At 38.0% G+C, this 24,441-nt stretch overlaps 2 protein-coding genes across 2 annotated transcripts; one reads left to right on the forward strand and one right to left on the reverse strand.

Moving 5' to 3' along the window:
* Positions 1-1,558: 1,558 nt before the first annotated feature.
* On the forward strand, positions 1,559-11,479 carry LOC116212984 (kinesin-like protein KIN-4A). Its single transcript, XM_031547768.1, has 26 exons — positions 1,559-2,090; positions 3,362-3,508; positions 3,607-3,756; positions 3,934-4,187; positions 4,697-4,881; positions 4,982-5,106; positions 5,406-5,442; positions 5,576-5,667; positions 5,778-5,885; positions 6,154-6,267; positions 6,378-6,468; positions 6,636-6,745; positions 7,090-7,188; positions 7,375-7,488; positions 7,594-7,710; positions 7,796-7,876; positions 8,202-8,273; positions 8,620-8,713; positions 8,828-8,859; positions 8,947-9,044; positions 9,181-9,279; positions 9,458-9,679; positions 9,881-10,043; positions 10,178-10,333; positions 10,448-10,776; positions 10,979-11,479. Exons 1-25 carry the CDS (start codon positions 1,965-1,967, stop codon positions 10,658-10,660), a joined length of 3,099 nt encoding a protein of 1,032 aa, XP_031403628.1. The 5' UTR covers positions 1,559-1,964; the 3' UTR covers positions 10,661-10,776; positions 10,979-11,479.
* A 10,214-nt stretch (positions 11,480-21,693) lies between these two features.
* LOC116193022 lies at positions 21,694-24,138 on the reverse strand. The gene is made up of 2 exons (XM_031521746.1): positions 23,769-24,138; positions 21,694-22,407 (listed from the first exon to the last, which is right to left on the reverse strand). The coding sequence occupies exons 1-2, from the start codon at positions 23,925-23,927 to the stop codon at positions 22,045-22,047; spliced, it is 522 nt and encodes a 173-aa protein (XP_031377606.1). The 5' UTR covers positions 23,928-24,138; the 3' UTR covers positions 21,694-22,044.
* Between the last annotated feature and the right edge of the window lie 303 nt (positions 24,139-24,441).

The following is a 24,441-nucleotide window of genomic DNA, read 5'->3' on the forward strand; positions in this document are numbered from 1 at the left end:
CTAATCACGTGGCTCCACTCTTTTTTCTCCCTCCAATACATATTTTCATATGAATATATATAAATATATTCTTCTACTTCTCCACCATGACAAAACATCATGCACCTCCAAAAGAAATACATAGAAAAATAAAAAAATTACTCCATCATTCTATTGGATTGTCTTTATTATGTGTAAATTTCGCCTCAACATTTCCTTAAATTTGTCCTAATACTTTATATACCCCTCCACTCTTATTAATGTATTACACATTTCCTTAAAAAAAAATCCTAAATTTCCTTTAAGCTCGTATTAAATTAAAAAAAAAATTCTATTTGAATGCTTTTGATTAGTCATCCTACTTAAATATATTGCACAAAATGTGTAAAGTACTTACCAAAATAAGATCTCGGGTTTGAGTTCTTGTGAATGTAAAAAATTCATGCGGTGAAAGTTTTACTCTTAGTGGATCAACTTGGCTCGACTGGATTAATCGATGCCCAATTAAGTTTCTGAATATTAGAGTTCACATCGAACAAAATGTGTAAAATACTTATGACTTTCGAATATTAATAGATAGTCATTTACTATGACATTGAACACGCATTAAAAAAAAAGACTAAACGGAGATACATAAATCTTGGTAAAAGAGTTGCAAAATAATTAGGATTTTTGAATGTATAAACACACATAGATAATGGTAGTTTATTGGTTGGACGTATAAAAAATTGAGGTGGGAGGTCAATCAGGCTTGCATAGGCATAATTAGACTGTTAATAAATAATTAACGAACTCTTTTATTAATTTTTCTGAAGATAGTCAAGTCTGAAAATTAAAATAATTAATAAATAAAATAAATAGAAATACACCTATGATAAAGGGGACAGAGTGAGAGCCGTTGCGTGGGGAAGGGCAAAATCGGGAAGGTGTCGTAGAAGCATACGTGAGTTGGGTAACTTTACGTTCTGCACAGACGAACTACAGACAAAAATTTTAGTTATTCCATTCTTCCATCACACAACGTTATGTTATGTCGTCACTTCGTACGTACCTATTCGACAACGTACTAAGTCATTCATCAAACCAATCAAACGCCGAACACGGAGTTTATTTCTGTAATCCCTCACGTAAGACTCGGTACGTAACGATAAGACTTATCGATATGTCGAATCTACCGTATATATTGAACATAAGATGATCATCTCATTATCTTTTTTATCGGTATAATTCATGATCAGTGCACATAGTATGCGCAGCTACGCTGTTATTGAATAATCTGTTTCCGTGACATGTCTTGATTGGGTATCGCCGAAGTCTTGTTTTATACTCGTCGAGTCGTGGTGGGTGACCGGTGAACTTGTTAATTCGAGTTAAAGATATGGAGAATACGTGAGTAATTTTATTTTATTTTCTTTTTTTGGGAGAGAAGGAATTTTTAAGGAAGGAATGGCAGAGGGGAGTGAAGGCTAAGGAAAATGATAGTGGTTGTTGTTGTCTCTCACTCCTTCTGCCTCTGCCTCAAGCAGTTACCCATTCATTCCCTCTCCCTCTCCCTCCATCTCTAACTATTTCCCTCAACTACCCTTTCTCTCTCTACAAATAATAAAAACATCTATCGCTCAGACACACACTCTCTCTCTCTCTCTCTCTCTCTCTGTAGACTTCCCCACACACACATGCCACCTTTACTGTCTCTCTCTCTCTCTCTCTCTCTCTCTCTCTGTCTGAGCTGAGCTGTGTGTTACTTTCTCCGCAGCCCTCAACCCCATTGAAGCACACCTCCCCCCCATAGCCCACCCTCTGTAATTCCTTCTTCTCTTCGTCCTCCTCCTCCTCCTCCTCCTCCTCCTTCTCTCTCTCTCTTTCTCCTCCATTACTGGTCCCTTTCTGACTGAAGTTTGATCGATCCTTTCCTCCCCCGGACGCAAACCCATTCATATTTCATCCCCCTGTCCACCCATTCGGCCTCACCTGAGCTGGCTCCCATGGAACCCGCCGGCGGCGGCGAGGACTGCTGCGTCAAGGTAGCTGTCCACATACGGCCGCTAATCGGGGATGAGAAGCTCCAGGGCTGTAAAGATTGCGTCACCGTCGTCCCCGGGAAGCCTCAGGTGCACCCCCGATGTCTCCCTCTTGGAATGTGGTCATGGGTTCGGTTCATTTCTGTCGGGTTTTGAGATCTAGATCTTAGAATTGCTTCTTCATACTGGAAATTCTCCATTTTTTTGGGAAAAATTTCTTTGGGTGCTCTGCATGTTTGACTGATGACGACTGAGCTGAATTAGGATGGACAATTGGGAATCAGAGTATGGGCTTGATAATATAAAATTATTCTTGATTGTTTTGATTGTAATTGTGATGGGAAAATATGCCGGTGACTTAATTTGGATTATTCGTCCGACACCCAGAAAATGAAATTTTGGATTTTTGTGTATGTACACGTCGCTGTGGGAAAATTTTTCCAGGGAGAGCAGACAGCTGAGTAAATATAGAAAGTTTTAATCTTTCTTCATCTGTAATTGATGAGGGGGTTGATGTTTCGTTTTCGAGTCCAGTTCCTTTGCTTTTTCTCCTTGGCAGGTCTAATAGTAACTGTCTCTGTCATCTCTGCTTCTGTACCATTTATTTTGAGTTCTACTCTACTGTTGACAGCCGTAATATTATTTGGCTAGACGAGTGAATGATCGTATTTGATTCCCATATTCGAAATTCTTCAGGCTAGCCATTGAATGTTGATATTCAGAAACATAAAAAATTAATAGCACATGCCATGAATCTTGGGGAGAGTCTTCATGGCTTCTTCATTTTTGATGATCTCGGAGGAAATACATGTGCTAGTTCAGAAAATGTGGCATATATGAGAAAAAAAGCAGAACATAGGGTTACCTCATAATAGTCTAGTTCGTGTTTGTTAAAGGATATTGTATATTAAAAAGAATTAAATGCATTTATCGACTTTGTGTAAAAGCTTTGACCTCATGAGGCAGTAGATTAATCCAAGTATTGATTAGCTGAATAAGCGAGTCAAGGATAGCTGGGTTAGTGAGTTCGCAGTTGCTTTTGTTTTCCCTTTCGCCCCCTTTGCATGCTATTCTATTTTATAATGTAGTGAGTGTGATGGATTCGTTAGATGTTTACCTCTTAACTAAGAACTCTATACATCAAGGCAAAGAAAAGGAAAAGAATGGGGCAGGGGAAAAAGAAAGCCACCATTTTTTTTTCTTTTTCCTGAGCATAAACTTATGAAGCTGATCAAGTATTTCCATATTCTGGTATTCAACCATTATCTTGGACAAACAGATGTCGTTGTTTTTTTCTTCATCTAGCTTAGTAGATAACTTTTCTGTCTTAGATTGGTATGAATGATAGTTTCCTGTTTCAGGTACAAATAGGCACGCATTCCTTCACTTTTGATCACGTCTATGGGAGCACGGGTTCTCCTTCATCAGCAATGTTTGAAGAATGTGTTGCTCCTCTTGTTGATGGCCTTTTCCAAGGATATAATGCGACCGTTCTTGCTTATGGGCAGGTGAGAATTATCTCGTGATACCAATTCCACAGCCCAAACTAAGTATCTACAAATTTATAAGCCTCTTTTGTTCAAATTTTGCTCTTGGAACTTTGCAGACAGGATCTGGAAAAACCTATACAATGGGCACTGGCTTTAAGGATGGTTGCCAGACAGGACTAATCCCTCAAGTCATGAATGCTTTATTCAGTAAGATTGAAAGCTTAAAGCATCAGACCGAGTTTCAAATGCACGTTTCCTTCATCGAGGTTAGCTCTTCTTTCTGCTTTTTTAACATCTTGAATATGCTTTTGCTGCAATATATGAAAGTAGCATTTTTCAAGTCTAGAATGGCCAAGCATTCTTCATGGATCAGCTGCCCAACCCTTCTCTTTTATGTTCATCATGTATTGATAAACTGAGTGAGAAGTTTTAATTTTAATAAGATCTTGAAAGAAGAAGTGCAAGATCTGCTGGAACCCACCTGTCTGAGCAAGTCAGAGACTGCGAATGGGCACGCAGGGAAAGTATCCGTTCCAGGAAAACCACCAATCCAGATCCGTGAATCCTCGAATGGTGTTATTACATTGGCGGGGTCCACTGAAGTTAGTGTTACCTCGCTAAAGGAGATGGCTGCCTGCCTGGAACAGGGGTCTCTGAGCCGGGCTACTGGAAGCACGAACATGAACAATCAGTCAAGGTAATTGACAATCTTCCCTAATCCGTTTAATTTCTTAAATAGTCTAAGAGCTTGTTTGGCCTAAGGAATACAAAAAACTTGATATGGAATCACTATACGAAGGGAGAGTATTTTATTTATGTGATAATTGCATTACTTCTCTCTGTCGAACGTGACCCAACATCTTTACGTTACAACATGAAACTTGGACAAAGGTCGTACAAAGTTTAGCTAATTTCAGGGTGTTGTATGAGGTATATCACTTCTTAATGTGTAAAAAAAAAAAAAAGCACATGAAAAACCATGAGTACTAAAATCCATGAAGAATGTTTCTAAGTTGGAATCTCGAATAAATGTTCTTTCCTCTGGAGTGCTTGTTCTGGGAACACTGATTATCTGCAGTGTTAAATATACATCTATTACCCTACTTATCTAAAAGCTCAAGCATGTTGGTGAAACCTGGTGATTATGTTCTAACATGAACTATGTCCCTAATTGGAGCTTAATGAATAATTATTACGAATATGTAGCCGTTCCCATGCAATCTTTACCATCACAATGGAGCAGATGCGGAAGCTTAATCCTCTCTACCCAGCCGATAGCAGTGCTGAGACTTTGAATGAAGAATATCTATGTGCCAAGCTACATCTTGTAGATCTTGCTGGCTCAGAACGCGCTAAAAGAACTGGTTCGGATGGTCTACGATTTAAGGAAGGTAGGTGAATGTTTCACCATAGGGATAAAGTAAAGCTATCCAAATACTTCTAGATAACCACAGGTCCACAATGAAATAAATTTTCTCATATACTGAGCAGGAGTCCACATCAATAAGGGCCTTCTTGCACTTGGCAATGTTATCAGTGCTCTTGGAGATGAGAAGAAGCGGAAAGAAGGTGTTCATGTTCCCTACCGAGACAGTAAACTTACCCGGCTTTTGCAGGTATAGAAATCTTGAAAGGCTTGTTTTAACTCCCATGTCATAACAAATATGTCTCCCATCGGATTTCCCAATGCAAGCAGAAGTATTATGAACAAAAATATTTGGACAAACTCGGACAAACCAATTTCTACCAACATGCGGAAATTTTGGTAGTAGTTAATCAAGCCTTTGGCCTTCTTTTGGCAATTCTATCCTGGAATACAAGGCTTTGTTTTCATCTTAATTGTTACTACTATTATTATTTTTAAATTTGTATGTGCCTCATGCCTATCCTAAAATCTTGCTCTGTGCTACCTCAGGATTCACTTGGTGGTAATAGTCGAACAGTGATGATAGGTAATATGCCAACCCTTAAACTGATATCTAATGAAAATGTCTTAAAAATGATTCAATAAATCTTTAGCATATTGTTGTATATATGATATTTACTGACCATCTCATTTACCATCTTTACTGCATTCATTTGCAGCCTGCATTAGCCCTGCTGATATCAATGCTGAAGAGACACTGAACACTTTGAAGTATGCAAATCGTGCTCGAAATATCCAAAATAAGCCTGTCGTAAGTTTCTGATGACTTGATTATTTTAAGTTCTTATTTGATTTGCTTTATGTGGGTGAATAACTTTGATCATGTGAGGTCGTATAATTATTTCCTCTTTGGTCATGTAGGTTAACAGAGATCCCACGTCCAGTGAAATGCTAAAGATGCGCCAACAACTTGAGTATCTGCAAGCAGAACTTTTTGCTCGTGGCGGGCCTTCCTCTGAAGAAGTGCAGGTACTTGTGTAACCTTGACATCTATTTCGGTGGCATTGCCCTTTCTTTTCTTTTTGAAACACAGCAAAATTAGTACATGTAGATTGAATTGCTCTCTGCAGGTGCCATATAATATCTCATAAACTGCATTATAATGTGTTTTCTGTGTATGTTTTTTTCTTTACTAAGAGGAGAACAAAGAAAAATTAGAAAACTTGAAAGGTGAACATTGGAGGTGACATAGAATGCACTGACTTGATAAACCATTTCAATCTGTCAACTTGATTAGGTTCTCAAGGAAAGGATTGCATGGCTTGAGACTGTAAATGAGAATCTCTATCGTGAACTTCGCGAGCACCGGAGCAGATGCTTATCTGGGGAGCAATGTGAATCGGATTCCCAAGTACGTACTTGAAAATGAATTACATTCCACGTAGGCTCTTCTATTAGACGCTTGGTACATATGTGCACATATACTTTATTTGAATCAGGGCTCTTTTTCCTTTTTCTTAGGAGGATAACTGTTCGGTGAAAAGTGATGGTCTCAAAAGAGGCTTGCAGAGTATGGAGGCTTGTGATTACCAAATGAATGAAACAATAAGTGGTAATCCTCAATTCTCATCGCAGTTTTTATTTTTATTTTCCTTTCATTTTTTGGATCTTTCTCATCTTTAAAATACATTTTAGAGTCGACACCATGTGTTTCTAATCTTTTCCTGTTAAATACTGTTTACCATGCATTTTATTGACAATATCCCAAAACTGTTATAGGTGATTCGAGGGATATTGATGAAGTAGCAAAAGAGTGGGAGCACACGATACTACAGAACTCTATGGACAAAGAGATGCACGAGTTAAATCGACGCCTAGAAGAGAAGGAGGTATAAGGAACTTTTGGTCATTGTATGGTGATTGCATTGAAAAAACATTTATTCATAGGTTTTCCCTTGCATGCTATGACTCATGAACTGGTGCTCCAATATTGCTTATTTCTCAAAAGGGATGCTACATTATGCCCTTAAGGAACCAGATGAAGTGCATCCAGGATGCATGACTGCATTTTATTCGTCAGTTTTTTTTTTTTTTAAATCTGTGAAGAATTTGCATTAGTTAATGGCTTACAAGATAGAGCCTCTTTTCTGCTATAGTTTCTTGCTTTCTATCCTCTCTTTTCTTCGTGTACAATTACACATAACTGTCTGCTGGTGTGGCATTATATAAACAGTCTGAGATGAAACTCTTTGGAGGCTTAGATACAGTGGCGCTCAAGCAGCACTTTGGAAAGAAGATTATGGAATTGGAGGACGAAAAGAGAACTGTGCAGGTGATTACAGAATTTTTTTCGTTAGACAGTCAGAATTGATGTGAAGGAGCTATACAGCAAGACATTCACATTGCATGGAACCTGTATTACTAGTGTTCCTACGAGAAAAGGGATATTGACCCACCTGAACTTTTAACTGTTATTATCTAAGAGTACCTGATAATATTTTCGTACTATCTGCTGCAGCAAGAGAGAGATCGTCTATTAGCTGAAGTAGAAAATCGAGCTTCTAATACCGATGGACAAACCCAAAAGATGCAGGACATGCATGCCCAGAAATTAAAAACGCTTGAGGCTCAGGTATTTGACCTATAATGAATGAGCTGACTTTCTTGTCACGCACAAGAAATTGGACTTTGCACTATATTAAAAGTTTCATCTTTTTTCTTGATTTTTGTCCTATAGATTTTGGATCTTAAGAAGAAGCAAGAGAACCAGGTGCAATTATTAAAGCAAAAGCAGAAGAGTGACGAAGCAGCAAAGCGGTTACAGGAAGAGATTCAATCGATAAAAGCACAAAAGGTTGAATACAGTCACCTTGCTTTTCCATCTACGGTATTTTGATTTTGTTACTTCAACTCCTCATGGATTAAGTTTGGCTTTTTAGGTTCAACTGCAACATAGAATGAAACAAGAGGCTGAGCAGTTTCGGCAATGGAAGGCTTCCAGAGAAAAGGAGCTCTTGCAGGTTTTTGTTCTTTCCCCCCTCTATTCTGTAGTTTTTTGTTTAATTTTTTTCTATCCTTTATTTCGGAACACAATCACCAAGGATGAGGATTGTGCTAGATCTATTGCTTGTATCACTTCTTATTTAAATTACTTTGCTTGAGAAGGCATTCCATGCACGGTTAAGATATAATAGCTTACATCATTCTTTTATCCTTTGCTATTTCAGTAAGTAGGATGTAATAATATTTTTCTCAATATCTAATTTAGCTGGAAATTGAATTGATTTGGTTATGTTATAGTTCTATTTATATTTCCTGTTTGCTAATTGTGCTGTGGAACCACAGTTGCGGAAGGAGGGGAGGAAGAACGAATATGAAAGGCATAAGCTACAAGCTTTGAATCAGCGACAGAAATTGGTAACTGCTTTTCATTCCTCATGAGTAGCTACTTAGTAGAATACAGTGTAAAGTACTAGACAGCTGAGTCCTAGATAATTCAATAGAACATACTGACATTTTCACAAAATGTCGACATGGTAAAAGGCAAACAAAAGGAAGAAACAGCATGAATTCATCATAACACAAAAACAGAAGTTATCTTGCACACATTATTCACTCATTAACGGATAATTAAAATTACCCTTATCTTTAAGTGCCCAATTCATATGGTAGAAGGACTGAATCATCTTTGGTATTTTTTCCTAGTTCATTAATAGACCATGAATATGCCAGTTTTTAACTCGAATAAGTTCCCTCCTTTCAGGTTCTTCAGAGGAAGACAGAAGAGGCTGCAATGGCAACGAAGAGGCTGAAGGAATTGCTAGAAGCTCGCAAATCAAATACACGAGACAACTCTGGTAATCATTTCACTTCCCTATGCAGACTATAAGCAAAGTTCCCTTATATTCTAGTGGAGTTCCTCTAGCAGGTGTAATTTCCAATTCTGATCTTCAAATTTTCTTGTGTTCCAGTTATGAGCAATGGAAATGGAATTAATGGGCAGGTAATAGGCTCGCTTCCTAATTTAGAAGGATATTTAATACACTTTGCCTTTGTGTTCAAGTCCATCTGACATGCGAAAAACTTTCAGAGCAATGAGAAGTCTTTGCAAAAGTGGCTCGACCATGAGCTTGAAGTGATGGTCAATGTCCATGAAGTTCGCTTTGAATATGAGAAACAGAGCCAAGTGTATGTTCTCGACAGATTCACCTTTTCTTTTATAATGTGTGTGTGTATGTGTGTGTTTTTATATATATATATATTATGTCAGGTGCTTCTTACCGCTTCCCAAACTCCTCCTAACAAGTTTGTTGACGCTATACAGTCGGGCTGCATTGGCAGAAGAGTTGGCAGTGCTGAAGCAAGTGGATGAGTTTGCTTCAAAGGGGCTAAGTCCACCGAGGGGGAAGAATGGTTTCGCTAGGTAAAGCTTGCAGCAATGCATACATATTGATAACCTTGGACTAGATTTTTTAAATCATATCAAGTAAAAATTTAGTTTTCTACTCTCTTTTTCTTTCCAAAATACTTTTGACTGTTTGATGTTTCACCAGGCTATTTTAGATCATTTCAGTTAGCTCACTCTGTTTTGGCTTTTCTAGGGCATCCTCCATGTCTCCAAATGCAAGGATGGCGAGGATATCTTCACTCGAAAATATGCTAAGCATTTCATCAAATTCTTTAGTAGCCATGGCTTCTCAACTGTCAGAGGCAGAAGAGAGGGAACGCGGTTTCACAAACCGTGGACGTTGGAACAACTTGCGATCAATGGGAGATGCGAAGAACCTCCTCCAATACATGTTCAGTTCTCTCGGTGATGCAAGGTGCTTTCACTAAACCAAAAAAGTATTAAGGATCGTTATCTATACGGGCCTATTTCGTTGAGGACCTCAAAAGAGATTGAGAGAGAACCCCTTGGAATGCATTTTGAATGACATTTTTATCCAACAGATCTTTAAAAATCCAATTTTATTACACTATCATAATTATGTATATTCTAATAGAGTGTATCATGTGATCTCCAGATGCCAAATGTGGGAGAAGGACATGGAGATCAGGGAAATGAAAGAACAGCTAAGAGAACTTGTGGGATTATTGCGACAGAGTGAGACCCGAAGGAAGGAGGTCGAGAAGGAGATGAAGTTGAGAGAGCAGGCTTTTGCAATTGCATTGGCATCATCACCTTCAGTAAGTTTCATATATATGCTTTTAATTTTTACGGTTCTTCGTGCATCATGAGGGCCAACCTCATCCTCTACTAGTAAGGCTGGACTAATTGATATTTGCAAGAGATATTGACTTCTCACCAATTGTTTGAACAGGGAAACTCACACAATTCATTGAAGCATTCTGCTGACGACTTGAGTGGTCCTCTGTCTCCGATGTCCGTGCCAGCACAGAAGCAGCTCAAATACACCCCTGGAATCGCAAACGGCTCTGCAAGAGAATATGCTGCATTTGTAGATCACACGCGAAAGGTTGGAAAAGTCCCAGAATTTTTTTTCGTCTTAAAAGTGGTTTTCTGTTTTTAGAACCAATATATAACATATTGGATTTCCTGGGAGAATGTTAACCTAATCATTTAATGGCAGATGATCCCGATGGGGCAACTATCAATGAAGAAGATGGCAGCAGTGGGGCAAGCAGGGAAGCTGTGGAGGTGGAAGAGAAGCCATCACCAATGGCTCCTGCAGTTCAAGTGGAAGTGGCAGAAACCATGGAGGCTCTCCGAATGGATTCGGCACAGTGATGAGACCATTATAAAGACGAGGCCTCGTCCTCAGGCCCTTCCTGATATGATCTGATGATGGCTTTGTTTGACGGTCAGCTGGCTGCCCAACATTTTTCGCTTTGTCTTTTCTTTTGGACCAACAAGTATAGATCCCGAGACGACAGATGGAGAAGGGGAAATCTGGGTCAGGTAATCGTCTTGCAAATTTGTGCTACTTCATTATCAAGGGACACTTCACGTATTTTCACTGTAGCAATGGGGAATTTAGGAAATATTCTCTGCCGAAATAACAGAAAAATAAGATTTTATCTACTTCTGAAAATTCAACAATGTATATCGCGTGTTTTTGTTCAAAAATCCTAAACGCCATTAACTGATTCTGTTAATGCAGGGACAAGTTGTATAAAGGTGGTCAAGGGATCTCTGCTTGTAGCACGTCCAGATTTTCGATGTTAATCTTGTGAAAACTTTGAAACCCGTAGCAACCGATACGTCGACAGGATTTTGTATAGGAGGCGGGTCTTGGTGCTGCCATTGCTTTACTATGGATTCATGAAAAGGCATATCAGATATAAGACGGTCGCTAGTCCAACGGTGATGGAAGGAGAGATCTCAAGCTTAAACACGGTTATGTCTGATTCCGCCTGTTTTTCCATCAATAACGGGTCTAGGAAAGGAAAATATCCTCTTGTATAGCCAAAGGGTGGTGGTTGTGTGATGTTTTTCATTGTAATTCTTCTTTTTTCATCCCCCTTTTTTATGAAATTTGTCCATAGTGTGTTTTTTTTTGTTCCCACTTTTGTCTGTGTGTAAACGATATTGATTTGTTAATTACACATTGTAGACTTGCGTAGCACACTGAAGAAATGGAAATGCTTTTAGGTTCTTTTTCTTCCTGTTGGCCCTTTGACATTATGGTTAAATTCGATACTCTAACCGTTAGAAGATAGCGGTTTTTACATCCTGCGAGTTTCGGGACATGCTCCCAGGTTCAGCAGGAGAAATAAGTGTTGCATCCAAAATCTGCAGATCACTTTGGAACATGGTGGGATGATACAATTTATTTGTAGATAGATGAAACGGGACCGTCCAAATATTGTGAAGCCATGCCCATGCGGCCCTACTTTATATTTTTTGTCATTTCTAACCTTTCTTCCTCGTTTATAAAGATTTTTTTTATAAACTTTGATTGTTGTTTATATCTTTTTTTTATATTCCTTCTTACATTCGTCAAAGGAAAAAAATTTTGATATTCTTTTGGTTGTATCTTTTTTTTTTCAATTCCTCCTTATATTATCCTAAACCATTTAAAAAATAACAAGCATTAACTAATGCAATTAAGCGCATATCGTTTTGATACTCACGCATTTTTCCCATTACACTCTACGTGCAACATCTGTACATTTTTAGTAGAAAATGAAACGATAAAATGAGTACACTATTATAAAATTAGAATATTTTGATACCCAGTCTCCTTTCTTCTCTTTTCCCATCTTTTCGCTTATTTTCTTTATTCGGATCCTTCTAACTCTCCATTTTATCTTTTTGAATATGCCCCAAATCATAATGAACATATCAAAATTGTCTGGGGAGATTTCAACCACCCATGGCTTGAAAAGTACAAATTTATAATATTTTCAATAGTCAAATCTCGTTAAAAGATATATATTATGTATGTATTTAATATTTCATATATATTATCAAAATCAACTGAGATTAAAATATCATAACCATTTCAGGCTTAATTACAGCTCAATTGAAAACCTCAAATTCATTTATGAATACCACGAGTATTAGATGAGCCCGATCCAATAAAATTCTAACCAAATAAGACGCGCGTTTTAATATTTATAATCTATAACTAACCTAAAATTAAGGAACTCGAAAGAAGATGTAATGTAATGGTATACACCGTAGCCTCTCCACCAAGAGGTTGGATGTCCAATTCTCGTGGTGAGACTATTCATACCTCTTGATTAGTTATTAAAATTTGGAAAAATACCAGCATATATCATGGTTTGAGAATCATTTTCACCCCACATCATATTTTCAAAAATTTTCACTATGCATCACGGAATTTTTTTAATTTTTATAATGTGCATAATTTCCGTCAAGTGATGGACGGAAACATGACGTGACACGTTATTTGAACAAATGGTGCCCATGTGGCAGCACTTACTCAGCATCTGGGTCTCACTCCCTTCTTTCCCCTGCCCCTAATTAAACGGTCTAAGGTTCAATTCCCCCAATTACGGTTCAATTCCCCCAAATTTCAGTTCAATTTGCCCAATTCCCCCAATTTTAGAGAAGAGGTGACAGGCGATCCTGAGCTGGATGCTTCTTTGTCTTCCTCAACCGGTATGCTTCATTGCAGTTCAATGCTTCGTTTGCATCTCCATTTCCCCTAATTTCAGTTGCAATCGGTGAAGAGAAGAGGTGATGGGTGATCCTGAGGTCGATGCTTCGTTTGTCTTCCTCAGCTGATATCGAAAAAGAGAAGAAGTGATCAGTGATGCTTTGCGTTTTCTAAGGTTAATTTTCCTTCCCTCCGTTGCTAGTTGTTGCATAGTACAGAGTATAATTGTTGTCAAAGAAATGGCTTCAAGTGGATCGATTGAGATTAGGGAAGCTAGTCGAATATCGTCCACTGTGTCTCGAGGCGATAAGGAATGTCATCATGGAGTTAAAACGGTAATGCAGACTTCATGGAGTGAGAAAACCCAGGGAGAAAATTCATCCAATGCAAATTTTGGAAGGTTTATAACCATTGCTGATTTTTCCTGACCTCGATTATACTGGATTTCTGTTTAATGTTTCATGATATGATGATGAGTTTGTGAGTTTAGTAGTTTTGCAGGATGATGATTGCAAACATTTTGAATGGTATGACCATGAGAACACAAAGCACACAAACGATGTTATCAAGTGTTTGATTAAGGAGAAGGAAGCCCTTGCGACAGAGCTAAAGCTAATAAAAGAAAAGAATGAGATTTTACTTGTTAAGTTATCGACATTTGAGGATAAGGTGAAAGCATTGAAATGGAAAAATGACAACATGGAGAGATCATGAGAATGAGGTAGCAACTCCAAGATGTAAAGTCTAATTGAAACAAGATTTGCTCGATGAAAGCTGTACCTTTGATCATGCTTATGTGTATGATTGTATTGGTTTGAGTCTATGTTACATGAAAAGTGAAAAATCATTATAGTTGCGTGAAAAAAGCAATGTTCTGCTTATGTATCGACTTGTGAAGATTGTATTGGTTTGGTTTGGGTGTATGTTCAGCTTATGTTGGCAAGACTACTTTGTGTACTAATTTCTAAAGGATAAATTGTTTCTTTATGTACCATTGTTCTGCTCAATATCTACTTGTGAAATTTCATCCATTCCTTAAACTATACCATTGATAATACTGCTTAAACTAAACCATTGACAAAGCGACCATTCATACCATCCCACAAAGTAACCATGCATATGTTGGGTCAGTAAAGATGACAGTTATGAAAAGGTCACTAAACCAAGGAAAAACCAACACCCATCTCCAGAAGCTATTCAGTACTAATACACCAACAAAGATAGTCATGAAAAGATGATAAAACCAAACTATCCACTACTCCCATAAACTATACCAAAAAGTTATACAAAAAATAGCGTAATCTATTGAAGCTAATTCTGTTTTTTTTATTTGCTCATGTCATCCTTAACAGAGGCTGACTCTAGTGCATTTCTTCGTGCTCTGGTCATGGGCCTTTCTGGTTGATGCACTTGTTGATCTCTTCCTGTGGTGACTTAACCACTATACCTGCCAACATAACTGGTCCTGAATGGTTGCCCAGGTACCTGATACACATTTATGCACATCATCATTATAGGTAAATGACAATCAATCATGATTTTCTTTTTAAACAATGCTTACATTGATATATGTCATTCTACTCTCTCCATGTAGTACTCCAACCCCTTTGTGAGCTAGGTTAAGTTCTTTAAATATATGTTGCTCAACAGTAGGTTGTTTTGCCCTTTGAACGTGTAAAATAACTTGTAAAAGGTTATATACTTAAATAGAAAGGAGTATGAGCTAAGAGGTGTTGCCTTTGCCTGAATTTTTTGTGGTCTCCATCCTTCAACAAAACAATGTCTAATATAATTGTTAGGCTTCGATCCTGATGGTATCTGAGATGTTGATGATGGCTACCCAATTGGTGGTTGCACAACAGGCTCCTTCATCAAGTCCTCTTGCACAGATGGTTGTGAAGATTGGATGTCAGTATTCATGGAATCTATTCTCATCACCTTAGGCTGACAAGGCTAAGATGGTGAGGGATCCATCGATCCTAATGGTATCTGAGATGTTGATGACGACTGCCTAGTAGGTGGTTGCACAACATGCTCATTCATGGCCTTTTTCCTTCCCTTTCCCATACTACTTTGTTCCCTGCTGTGATCTACAGGGATCTAAGATATATCTACATCATTCCCTGCATCATTGGACTTCTTTGTTTGTTTCTTGTTCGACCTCCTTTTATGTCTCTTCTTCCCTTACTCAGTATGCTTGCATCTTCTCTCTAACTTGTGTAAGTTCATTATTTTCTCCATCACTAATACCTTTATACCCACCTATATCAGAGTCATCCCTCTCAGTCTCATTTTCTTCACCGTCCTCTACTCCCATACTATCATCATCGGTGTTATCCCTTATACCATCACTCTCAACATCAAAGTCCACATCACCCTCATCATCACTATCTTACATCCTATCTGCTTCAGTATACACAGTAACTATTTCAAATTTCAATCCAACCTTAGCCATTGACATTACCTCAGGATCAGTGTTCATGTCAACCAAACCATCATCTAAACTACTTTCATGAAGTAAACACCACATTCTTTTATACTCTTTGTAGCCAAAGTCTTTTAGATGTCCCTTCATCTCATACCATGACATTGTATCAACATCCACAGTTAATATACAACTTGTACCGCCAATGTACTCAATTGGTGGAGTTAGTTTTATGTGGCCTCCATAGTATAGTCGCATACCAAACTTAGTTCCCATCCTACAATAGCAAAACACAACTTCACTAACCTAAAGACTCAAAGTAAACACCACTTAATCCTCAGTCTTCTAGCAGCAGACAAGAAAATCGTACCAAACTAGTAGATCAAGTTATGATTTTGAACTTATATTGTCTTCCTCTGTTGGGATGAGAAGGACATGATTCACTGGCAAGACACCAAATACTCCAAGTCACCAACTTTATCCAAGTTTTACCCCTCTTGCAACTAAAGAAATGATTTTGTATACCATCATGAACTTTAATGCCATCATCAATAGCAACTCAGATAGTCCACATGCAAATGGATATGGACAGTACCCATGATTGATCCTTCTATTTTTTCCTGCATGTATCAGTGGTTGCTTCTCTTCTCGCAAGTAGTCGACACTTTCCTCCTTCGTTCTTCTATCAATCATTCATGTGATCCTTGAAGATTTAGGGTTTTGATCAACTCTGATTGATTTGTGAGAGGACATCAAAAGACACGGTACAACGTTACAGAGAAGGGTGGGAAAGACAGAATTGGGGGTCGGGGAAAGAAGGGAGTGGGACCCATATGCTGAGTAAGCTCGGCCACATGGATACCGTTTGTCCAAATAACGTGCCACGTCATGTTTCCGTCCATCACTTGACGGAAATGATGCACAGTGAAAAATTAAAAAAAATTCCGTGATGGATCGTAAATTTTTTTGAAAATACGATGTGGGGTGAAAGTGATTCTCAAACTGAGATATATGATATCATTTTCTCTTAAAAGTTTTATTATATTAGTATAATAAGCACGTGCAACTCGTCGTGTTTGATTCATTCTTGAGATAACATATATACTACATTAGACTAATACTTTTCTATTATAAGTGCATAAATCATTACTGAACAAATATGTAGACTGTAACAATTAAAAACTTATTGTTCGAGAGTCATGGCCCCATGGCTTTACATCAGGTCACTCAAATTCAAAGAAAGATATGAAGAACGCTATGGTGAAAGTTGGCCAGAAAGTCTACTCATTCTCTTGCTACTTCTACTTCATGCTCCCAGTCCACCATCTTCAATCTTCCAGTTGAGAGTAACTTGGATTTTCTTTCTTTCCGCATAACATAGAGTTATATAGTCCAATAGAGTTTCCGTAAAGTGATCTCCAATTTCTTCTGTTTCCAAACTGAAGCAATATTGACATTAGCTCGCGTTGCCAGTCTGCAAAGGATGAGAAAATATTGGGTAAGTAATACACAATCACTTGGTTATATAAAATTCCACTCTTGAATGACAAATGTCCCACTATACCACTCTCTCTCTTTCTTATTGTACACCTGTCATTCAGGGATGGAGTTTTGCACAGCTAAGTGGTTGCGTATTACTCACCCAATATTCTCTCGCAAAAGATTATTATAAGCACAACATTTTTAAATACCCTTCCAAATTAGTTTGGTAGCTTCACAAGTAAAAAACCGCATAATTTAGGCTCTACCACAAAATACATAGTCAATTAATCCAAGTAAACAGCCTCAGTTTTACAACCCTATCCTTCGTTGTCAATCAGTCTTAACACAACCAACCATGCGATAAAGGACACCCCAGGAATGCGCCCATGAAACCAAAGCAGTTTATGCCAAGCAACTTACAGTTTTTCTGCGTGTGATGTCTTACCATGCTTTTTAGCCAGGGTGGACATTGGTTAATGGTTCCATAAAACAATGTCTTTGCCAGCTCTTGTTACAAATGCATTGTCACGCCCCAAAGCAGGGCAGTGCTAGCCGTATCCTGTGATGCCTTTAACACAAAGATAAGAAGCCGATTCAAAATCTATATCATCCATGCACAGTAAGCTAGTAAAATTTTCTTCCCGGCTTTTAAAATATTTCTGAAAAATAAATTATTATTTTTTTGGAAACCTCAAATTCATCTCTGAATACCACAAGTATCAGATGAGCCCGGTCCAATAAAATTATAACCAAGTAAGACATGCACCTTTGAAAAATTATAGAATGATTCTTACGTTAATTTCAACATAATACGGTGTAAATAATACAACTTTTTAGTCATTATGTATATATATATATATATATCAAATAATTAATTTTAAAGTTGACGTTAGCGGTAGATATATGATGAATTTTTTCCTTAGTGAAAGATAAATGATGAATTTTTAATTATGTCTTACTTGTATTAATGGACCTTGCAAAGGATAAAAGGAAGAAAAGAAAAAGTTAACTATTGGCTTAAGATTAGAGCAAACACTGCAAGAAAAACGATGTTCACTAACATATTGTACAACTTATATGGCTGTAACTTTAAGTTTGTCAGGACATGCAAACAGTGGAAAAGAGTACTTATTGACCAAGAGAATGTAGTGCATTAGCGTATTCTTTTACTTGTCAACTAAATAATTGCATGTTCAATTTTCATTGTGGGACTCCCCGTATCCCTTTATTAGCTATTAAAATTTATATTTCATTATCTTAAACTTGTGGTCTCTTTGTAACCGAGAAAAGAAATACTTATTGATTTTCTTAATCCTCGGTAGAGTTTTTCGAATCTATTCTACGTTTCTAACATACATGTAATCTTATTTGTAATTACAAAACCATTACACATTATTACACACTAAATCTTGTAGAGATTTTTTTTTCTTTTAGTTGAAAAATCTTGTAGAGATACGTATACCAAATAGACCCTATAAGAACAACCATGTTGAACCTAAAAACTATAAAGTCACTCCATCCGATTTGCAGTTTGCGTTCCTTTCTATGTTACTTAACGAAGTATTGTTCTTAACCCAAAAAAACGTATTATACATATTTGTAATTTCCTTTTTTGGTCATGGAAAATTTCTCAATTTTCCAACTTCTGTTGTCTTTAGGAAGAAGAGGAAATGATAGATTGCACTTCACTGTGCTTCAGTCTCGAAAGTGCCAATACTTGCAGTCATCATTCACTGAGGGGACTAACTCATTAGATAGCAGCAAATTTTGATTTTTAAAGTTATAAAATATCACAACGAAATCGGCATGATGATGATAATACTTTATTTGAGGAACAAGAGCTCTATGCTGTAAAAATAACAATTAATGCAGTGACAAAAAATTGTTAATAACAATCTTCTAAGGGGAAAGAGTAGCATTCTGCACTACTATATTGCAGGGATTCAGTAGCAGACATTGAAGTCCTCCTTTTTTAAAAGTAAGGAAACAAGAGAGGAAACCATGGTAACCATGCAGACATCAATAATGCTTCCACTTCCAAAGTCATTTAATATACTTGCGCTTGTTATAGTCACAACTCCTCATCTTTCTGTCAATGCATTGAATAGACAAGCCTGGTTTATCTATTAATTTTCTTTTGAAAATGCAAAAGTTCTGTGAGCACCATTTGGCCTTAATTAACATTGTAATGACCTTACCACCAGCACGGTAGTCACTTGAACATCACGAGTTTGAACCTCACTGAGAACGTAGAGCTTGCCACTATGTGGATGTATTATAGGATAATGGTGGCCAGCCCATAATACTTAATCCAGTGGACCTTGAACTTAATCCACTAGTGTGGTGGTGAGGCTGCAGTGACTAAGTTGGGCTAAAATTTCAGTGAGCTATGGCGAAAGGAACACTCCGTGGCTGTTAGGTTCCCTTACTTAGGGGAGCCACAGCGGGCCAATAATCCGACCTAGCCTTTTATTCAGCAAATAAAAACATTGTAATGACCTAACATGAAATTAAACCTCAAATTAAGGGAAAAAAAATAAAAGAAAGGATTATGACTTGTGCATGCACGCCTTGGCAAATCTTAGAGAGCAAATAATGACTTAGAAACCAATGGCCAAAGGAAAAATGTCAGAAACTGAACTCACAGTCGAACCTTCTTCTTATTTAGATCTAAATACAGATATTGCAGCTAGAGGACCATAATCCATTTTGGCAACTGATAGTGTAACCCTTGAGCCATGGAGATATATCTAGATAATAACAAAATCAAAATATCTCTCTTAAAAGTACATGATCGGAAAAAAAAAAAGAGAGAAAGAAGAAGAAAGAAAGAATTCTGTATATTTGAAAGTAAGAAAAACTCAACTCATTTGAAGACTAACTTTTATAAGACAGATCACAGACACTTGAAAACAACTCAATTAGTGAAAATTACAAGAGCCCAAAAGCGGCAATACATTACATATTGCACGATATCACTTAATTTAAATATGGATCTTTTCTTTCCCGCAAGCCCCACTCTTTTCTAATGCCAAGACATGATTGCATAAGAGAGAAATATTTATTAGTGTATTAACTGAAAGAATCACTGGAAACTTCATGATTTGAGAGGCATTCTAGACTTTGAAAAATATATTATGCACCATCTAACTGTTGTCAAATTAGCAAATAGAGTAGTGAGATATATGGAATAGAAAAGGGACAATGATGATGCCACAGGAGGCATCACATTGCAATGGGATGTCAGCAGTTCAACGCAAAAACATGAGTTCATAATAATTGTTAAATTACATTAATGTTTCCTAATACATTCAAAACACAAGAGCATCTAACCAGCCACTAATCATTCACGTTTCAGGTTTTGAAAAAATATCTGGAAAAGAGAGAAAGAAATAAAGGAATGAGTGAATCATGTCGAACCGGAGTTTGATCATAGATTTTTATCAAGCACGACGAACAATAAAATATGGGGCAGAAAGTAGCACAGATTGATAAATGGAGATAAAAATACATGTTAATGTTAATATATACTGGGTGTCACTTGAAACCCAAACCTAAATGGCAGATAGTGCAACGATGGATTGATCGACAGGGCCCGTCTGAGTGAGTGCAATCAGTAGCTTGATTGTATGAGTGGGCTGTACAGGCGGGCAATTCGATTAAGGCAGAGAGGATGACAACCCCAATCATTTGAGCAGGCAGTTGATAAGCACGGAGAGGGAAGAAATCAAAGGAACTGATTAAGAGGGAAGAGGAAACGCACAGAGGGGAGCGAGAAAGGAGACGGAAAGGCGGGCTAAGAAAGTAGTGCTAAAGCCAAAAATGGTGACCGTTGGAGGGAAGATTTGGTGCTTGGCGTTTGGCTTGGCGAGGAGTCTCTAAGAAGGCGGGGGTAAAGAGGCGCCAGAAAAGGCAACGGTAATTTAAGGAAAAGATTTGGGAAAAATAAATAGGCAGCGGTAATTTAGGGATAACGAAAATATGGAAAATACATATTTTTTTTGGGGGGAAATAATTAGACAAATGATGAAAAAAAGGGCCGATGAACAGAAGTGATATTTGGGGAAAGGGTGTCAGCAGGAAAAAAACGGCATCACCGAATAAGTACAGTTTGACTGTTTGAGAGAATTTGATATTCTAGAAAAGAAAGAATATTATGAAAATTTATTATTGAAAAGTAAAATTGGAGAAAACACTCATTTGAGATTGAACATTTATATATAGTATAAATTATCATATCATTGTAAAATTTTATAAAATAAGATAATTTTGTTAGTTTACTTAATAAACTAAATTACCATATTTAAAGAGCTTCTTGAGTTTAGTTTCAACGAGATTGATATCATTTTTAATACAATATAAAAGACGCATAGCAAAAAAAAAATGTAACAAAAAATAATTACATAAATATTAAAAAAAAAAACTTGATGCACATGGTACATTTGCAATGTATATTATAACATAATGGGTACCGTGATAAGACTAATAATAACATTACATAAAGATCAAATACAAGCTAAATAAAAGGCATATATAGAATCAAATTATTACACTTAAAAAAATATTTTATTTTTTATGACTGAGATTTTAAAAGACATATATAGGATCAAATTACCACACTTAAAATAAATATTTTTTTTATGACGAGTAATTTTTTCCTCTCCCGTTTAGGTGATCTTCCCAAAATCATGCGATATTTATTTAAAATCTCAATATTAGAGCAAATATTCGAAAAGTATTTCTTGGACCCCTTGATTGTGTAACACTCAATCAGCTTGTTTGAAAACGAAAAATTGACGCCACACCGGTTTCACAAACTCCCACTTATAAACATTCTGATTAGTGAATACTCATCCAAAGCGAATGAATAATATTCGATAAATATTTTGTCACAATATCATGAACTTCCCATGAGCAATCGTGTCTTCCAGTTTCCTTGGACACTCGCTTATAATAATACATGTATGTGCATTACAATAGCATGGCATCAAGTTCGCCAGCTCACTCGGTTGTCTATACTGATCCAATGCAGGACAACTTCACAAACCCTATCCGATGCATACAATCTTCCCTTGAAGTTGAGTCAATAGGGACTCGAGAATGCATCGATGAGGAAATATAAGCAGAGTGGGTCATCATATCACGCCATAAGCTGATGAATGAGTTTCAGATCAAGTCGTCTAGGATTCATCACCTACCCACACCAGTAGGCATAATGCTCGTCTTTTCGATGTACGCTAACAAGGCCCCCACATTGCAAGCAGATGAAACTGCTCCCATCAGCAAATGCATCGAGCACAACCTGGACTCTCCCAGTTTCAGCCAAAATAGAGCCCCTTTGAGCATCTGGATCCATGGATGGGTTGGATGCCATAGTTTCTGGTAAAGGCTCACCGTTCTGAGGCTCTGCTTCAGCTATGGCGCACTCAGCGAACAAGGAGGCCAGCTGATCAATGGCAGCATTCGATTGAATTCTTGTCCGATATAGGTCACGAGCCCGCTGAAGGAACAGACACACAGCCTCGTCCCCACCTTTAGCCCTTGTTGCCATTACCACCTGCTCCAGAGTCAACACATTACATAAAGTAATATATATATATATATATATATATATATCTTTTCGCCTAGAGTAAGAACATCCAAGTTGTATGTCAAACAAAAGTTTCATATATGATGTAAGCAGAAGCAAAATATCAGAATAAAGAGCATGCATGCACCAACGGAGCACGTTCAACCTAGTCCCTAAACAAGCAATGATGTCAGGAACGCTTCCCTTGAATTCCTGCATTTAGCACTCTCAGTAGGATCCTTGTTAGATCACAGCCAGAGACTACCCTCTCATCCAATATGAAAATGCTGATAAACCAACAGAATTAATATGCCATTCTTCATATGTTGTAGCACCTAATCAAAGTTGGATAACATACTCGACCAAAAAACCTTCTCCCTTAGCTATTTGCCCAGTGTGAAAATGATATTCATTCAAGAGCCAAGAGTACGGTGGAGAAGGACGTTCACAAACAATCATAAACCTTCTATGAGGAGCCCAAGAAGGAACACTGGCTCTCAATAAAGCATCCCCCCGGATATGTCTTTCTCCAATCGTCCAGTGACAAACCCCCCAATTGTTGCACTGGCTCTCAATAAAGCATCCCCCCGGATATGTCGTTCTCCAATCGTCCAGTGACAAACCCCCCAATTGTTGCACTGGCTCTGAAGCGAACATTCATTTAGCTTCACATCGAGCGTTGCATGTTCAAAGGAGACATGCAACCTCAGAGCCTTAGTGAAGCCAAATCAGAGAAAACCCTTTGCACTCCCTCCCGATGTCATGAAGCCAAGTCACACGTGATTCTACAAATCACTGCAGCATTCCGACCAAAAATCGACCTTCTAGCAGTTCAATAATGAATGTTAAGTTTCCAGGGCCTGGTTAACTCACTTATTCCCCCAACATCTCCTCCATCGCTTTCCTCTTCAAAAAGAAACTAGTCTTGTTATTTGACAACAATAGAAGCTAAAACACATGTGATTCATTAGTTCCTTAACTTCCTACTGGAATTCGACACGAATTTCATCTTGGCAAATTAAGGAAGCAGCTTTTAAAGGAAGAAAAAACTATGATTACACCCAAAATTCAACAAGCAGCTCAACAACTTCTTCTTTGCCGTGAACTAAGTTGAAAGATTAAGCCGATTACAAGATGCAAACCTAGTAAAGCACCCTAATTTACCCATGAAACTAAGTAGTGCAGAGACAACTTCGTGATCTAAAGAGAGTAAGAGAGGCAGAGCATAGATGTAAACTAATCCAACGCCGATTTCGAGCTAACCAATAGGAGAATTGCAACATCAGAGGAAGATGAAGTAATCGAAACACTCGACGAGCTATCGGCGTGAAGGAGAAGAAGATTTATACCGCCTGGAGGGCCTGAGAGGGCTTCCCCTGGTCGATGAGCTGGCGAGCCGTCGCCAGCATCTCCCTGGCGGCGTCCTCTCCGCCGCGAGAGAGCTGCTGCGAGGCCGCCTCCACCTCCGCCATCTCAGCATCAGCGCGGTCCGGCGCTTGGCCCGTCATATCCTCTTCGCCGACGCACGACCTAGCGCGCAGCACAACACATTGCCAGCACTAGTAGCCGGAGAAGAGTTCTGGCCAGCAATGTACGATGTTGTCGGACGGTGACGACGATGATGATTCTCCGATGATGATTCTCCGATGATGATTCCCCTGCAACGACTTAAATGCGGTCGGTCAGGGCGGATTTTGTAATCAGACTGACGGATCATTCTAGCAGATTCGCCGTTCTCGGGTGGTTTTCAATAGGTCGGCGCCGTCAGTTTGGGCCTTCTGGAGAAATCTCGTCGTTCTCAATTGGGCTCTCCTGCAGATCCTCCGCAAGATATAGGCCCAGCCCATAAATGGCAAGGACGTAAATCTAATTGGGTCACAAAAAAGTATTGGACAATTAAGTGAAATAACTTGATATTTTTAGTTCATATATGTGTGTGTATATATATATATATTACCAAACAATCCTAAACTTAATTACTAAAGTACTTGTTCTATTAAAATTTTAAAATTTCCGCACTTA

Source organism: Punica granatum, chromosome 1, assembly GCF_007655135.1.
Source record: "Punica granatum isolate Tunisia-2019 chromosome 1, ASM765513v2, whole genome shotgun sequence".
Lineage (NCBI taxonomy): Eukaryota > Viridiplantae > Streptophyta > Magnoliopsida > Myrtales > Lythraceae > Punica > Punica granatum.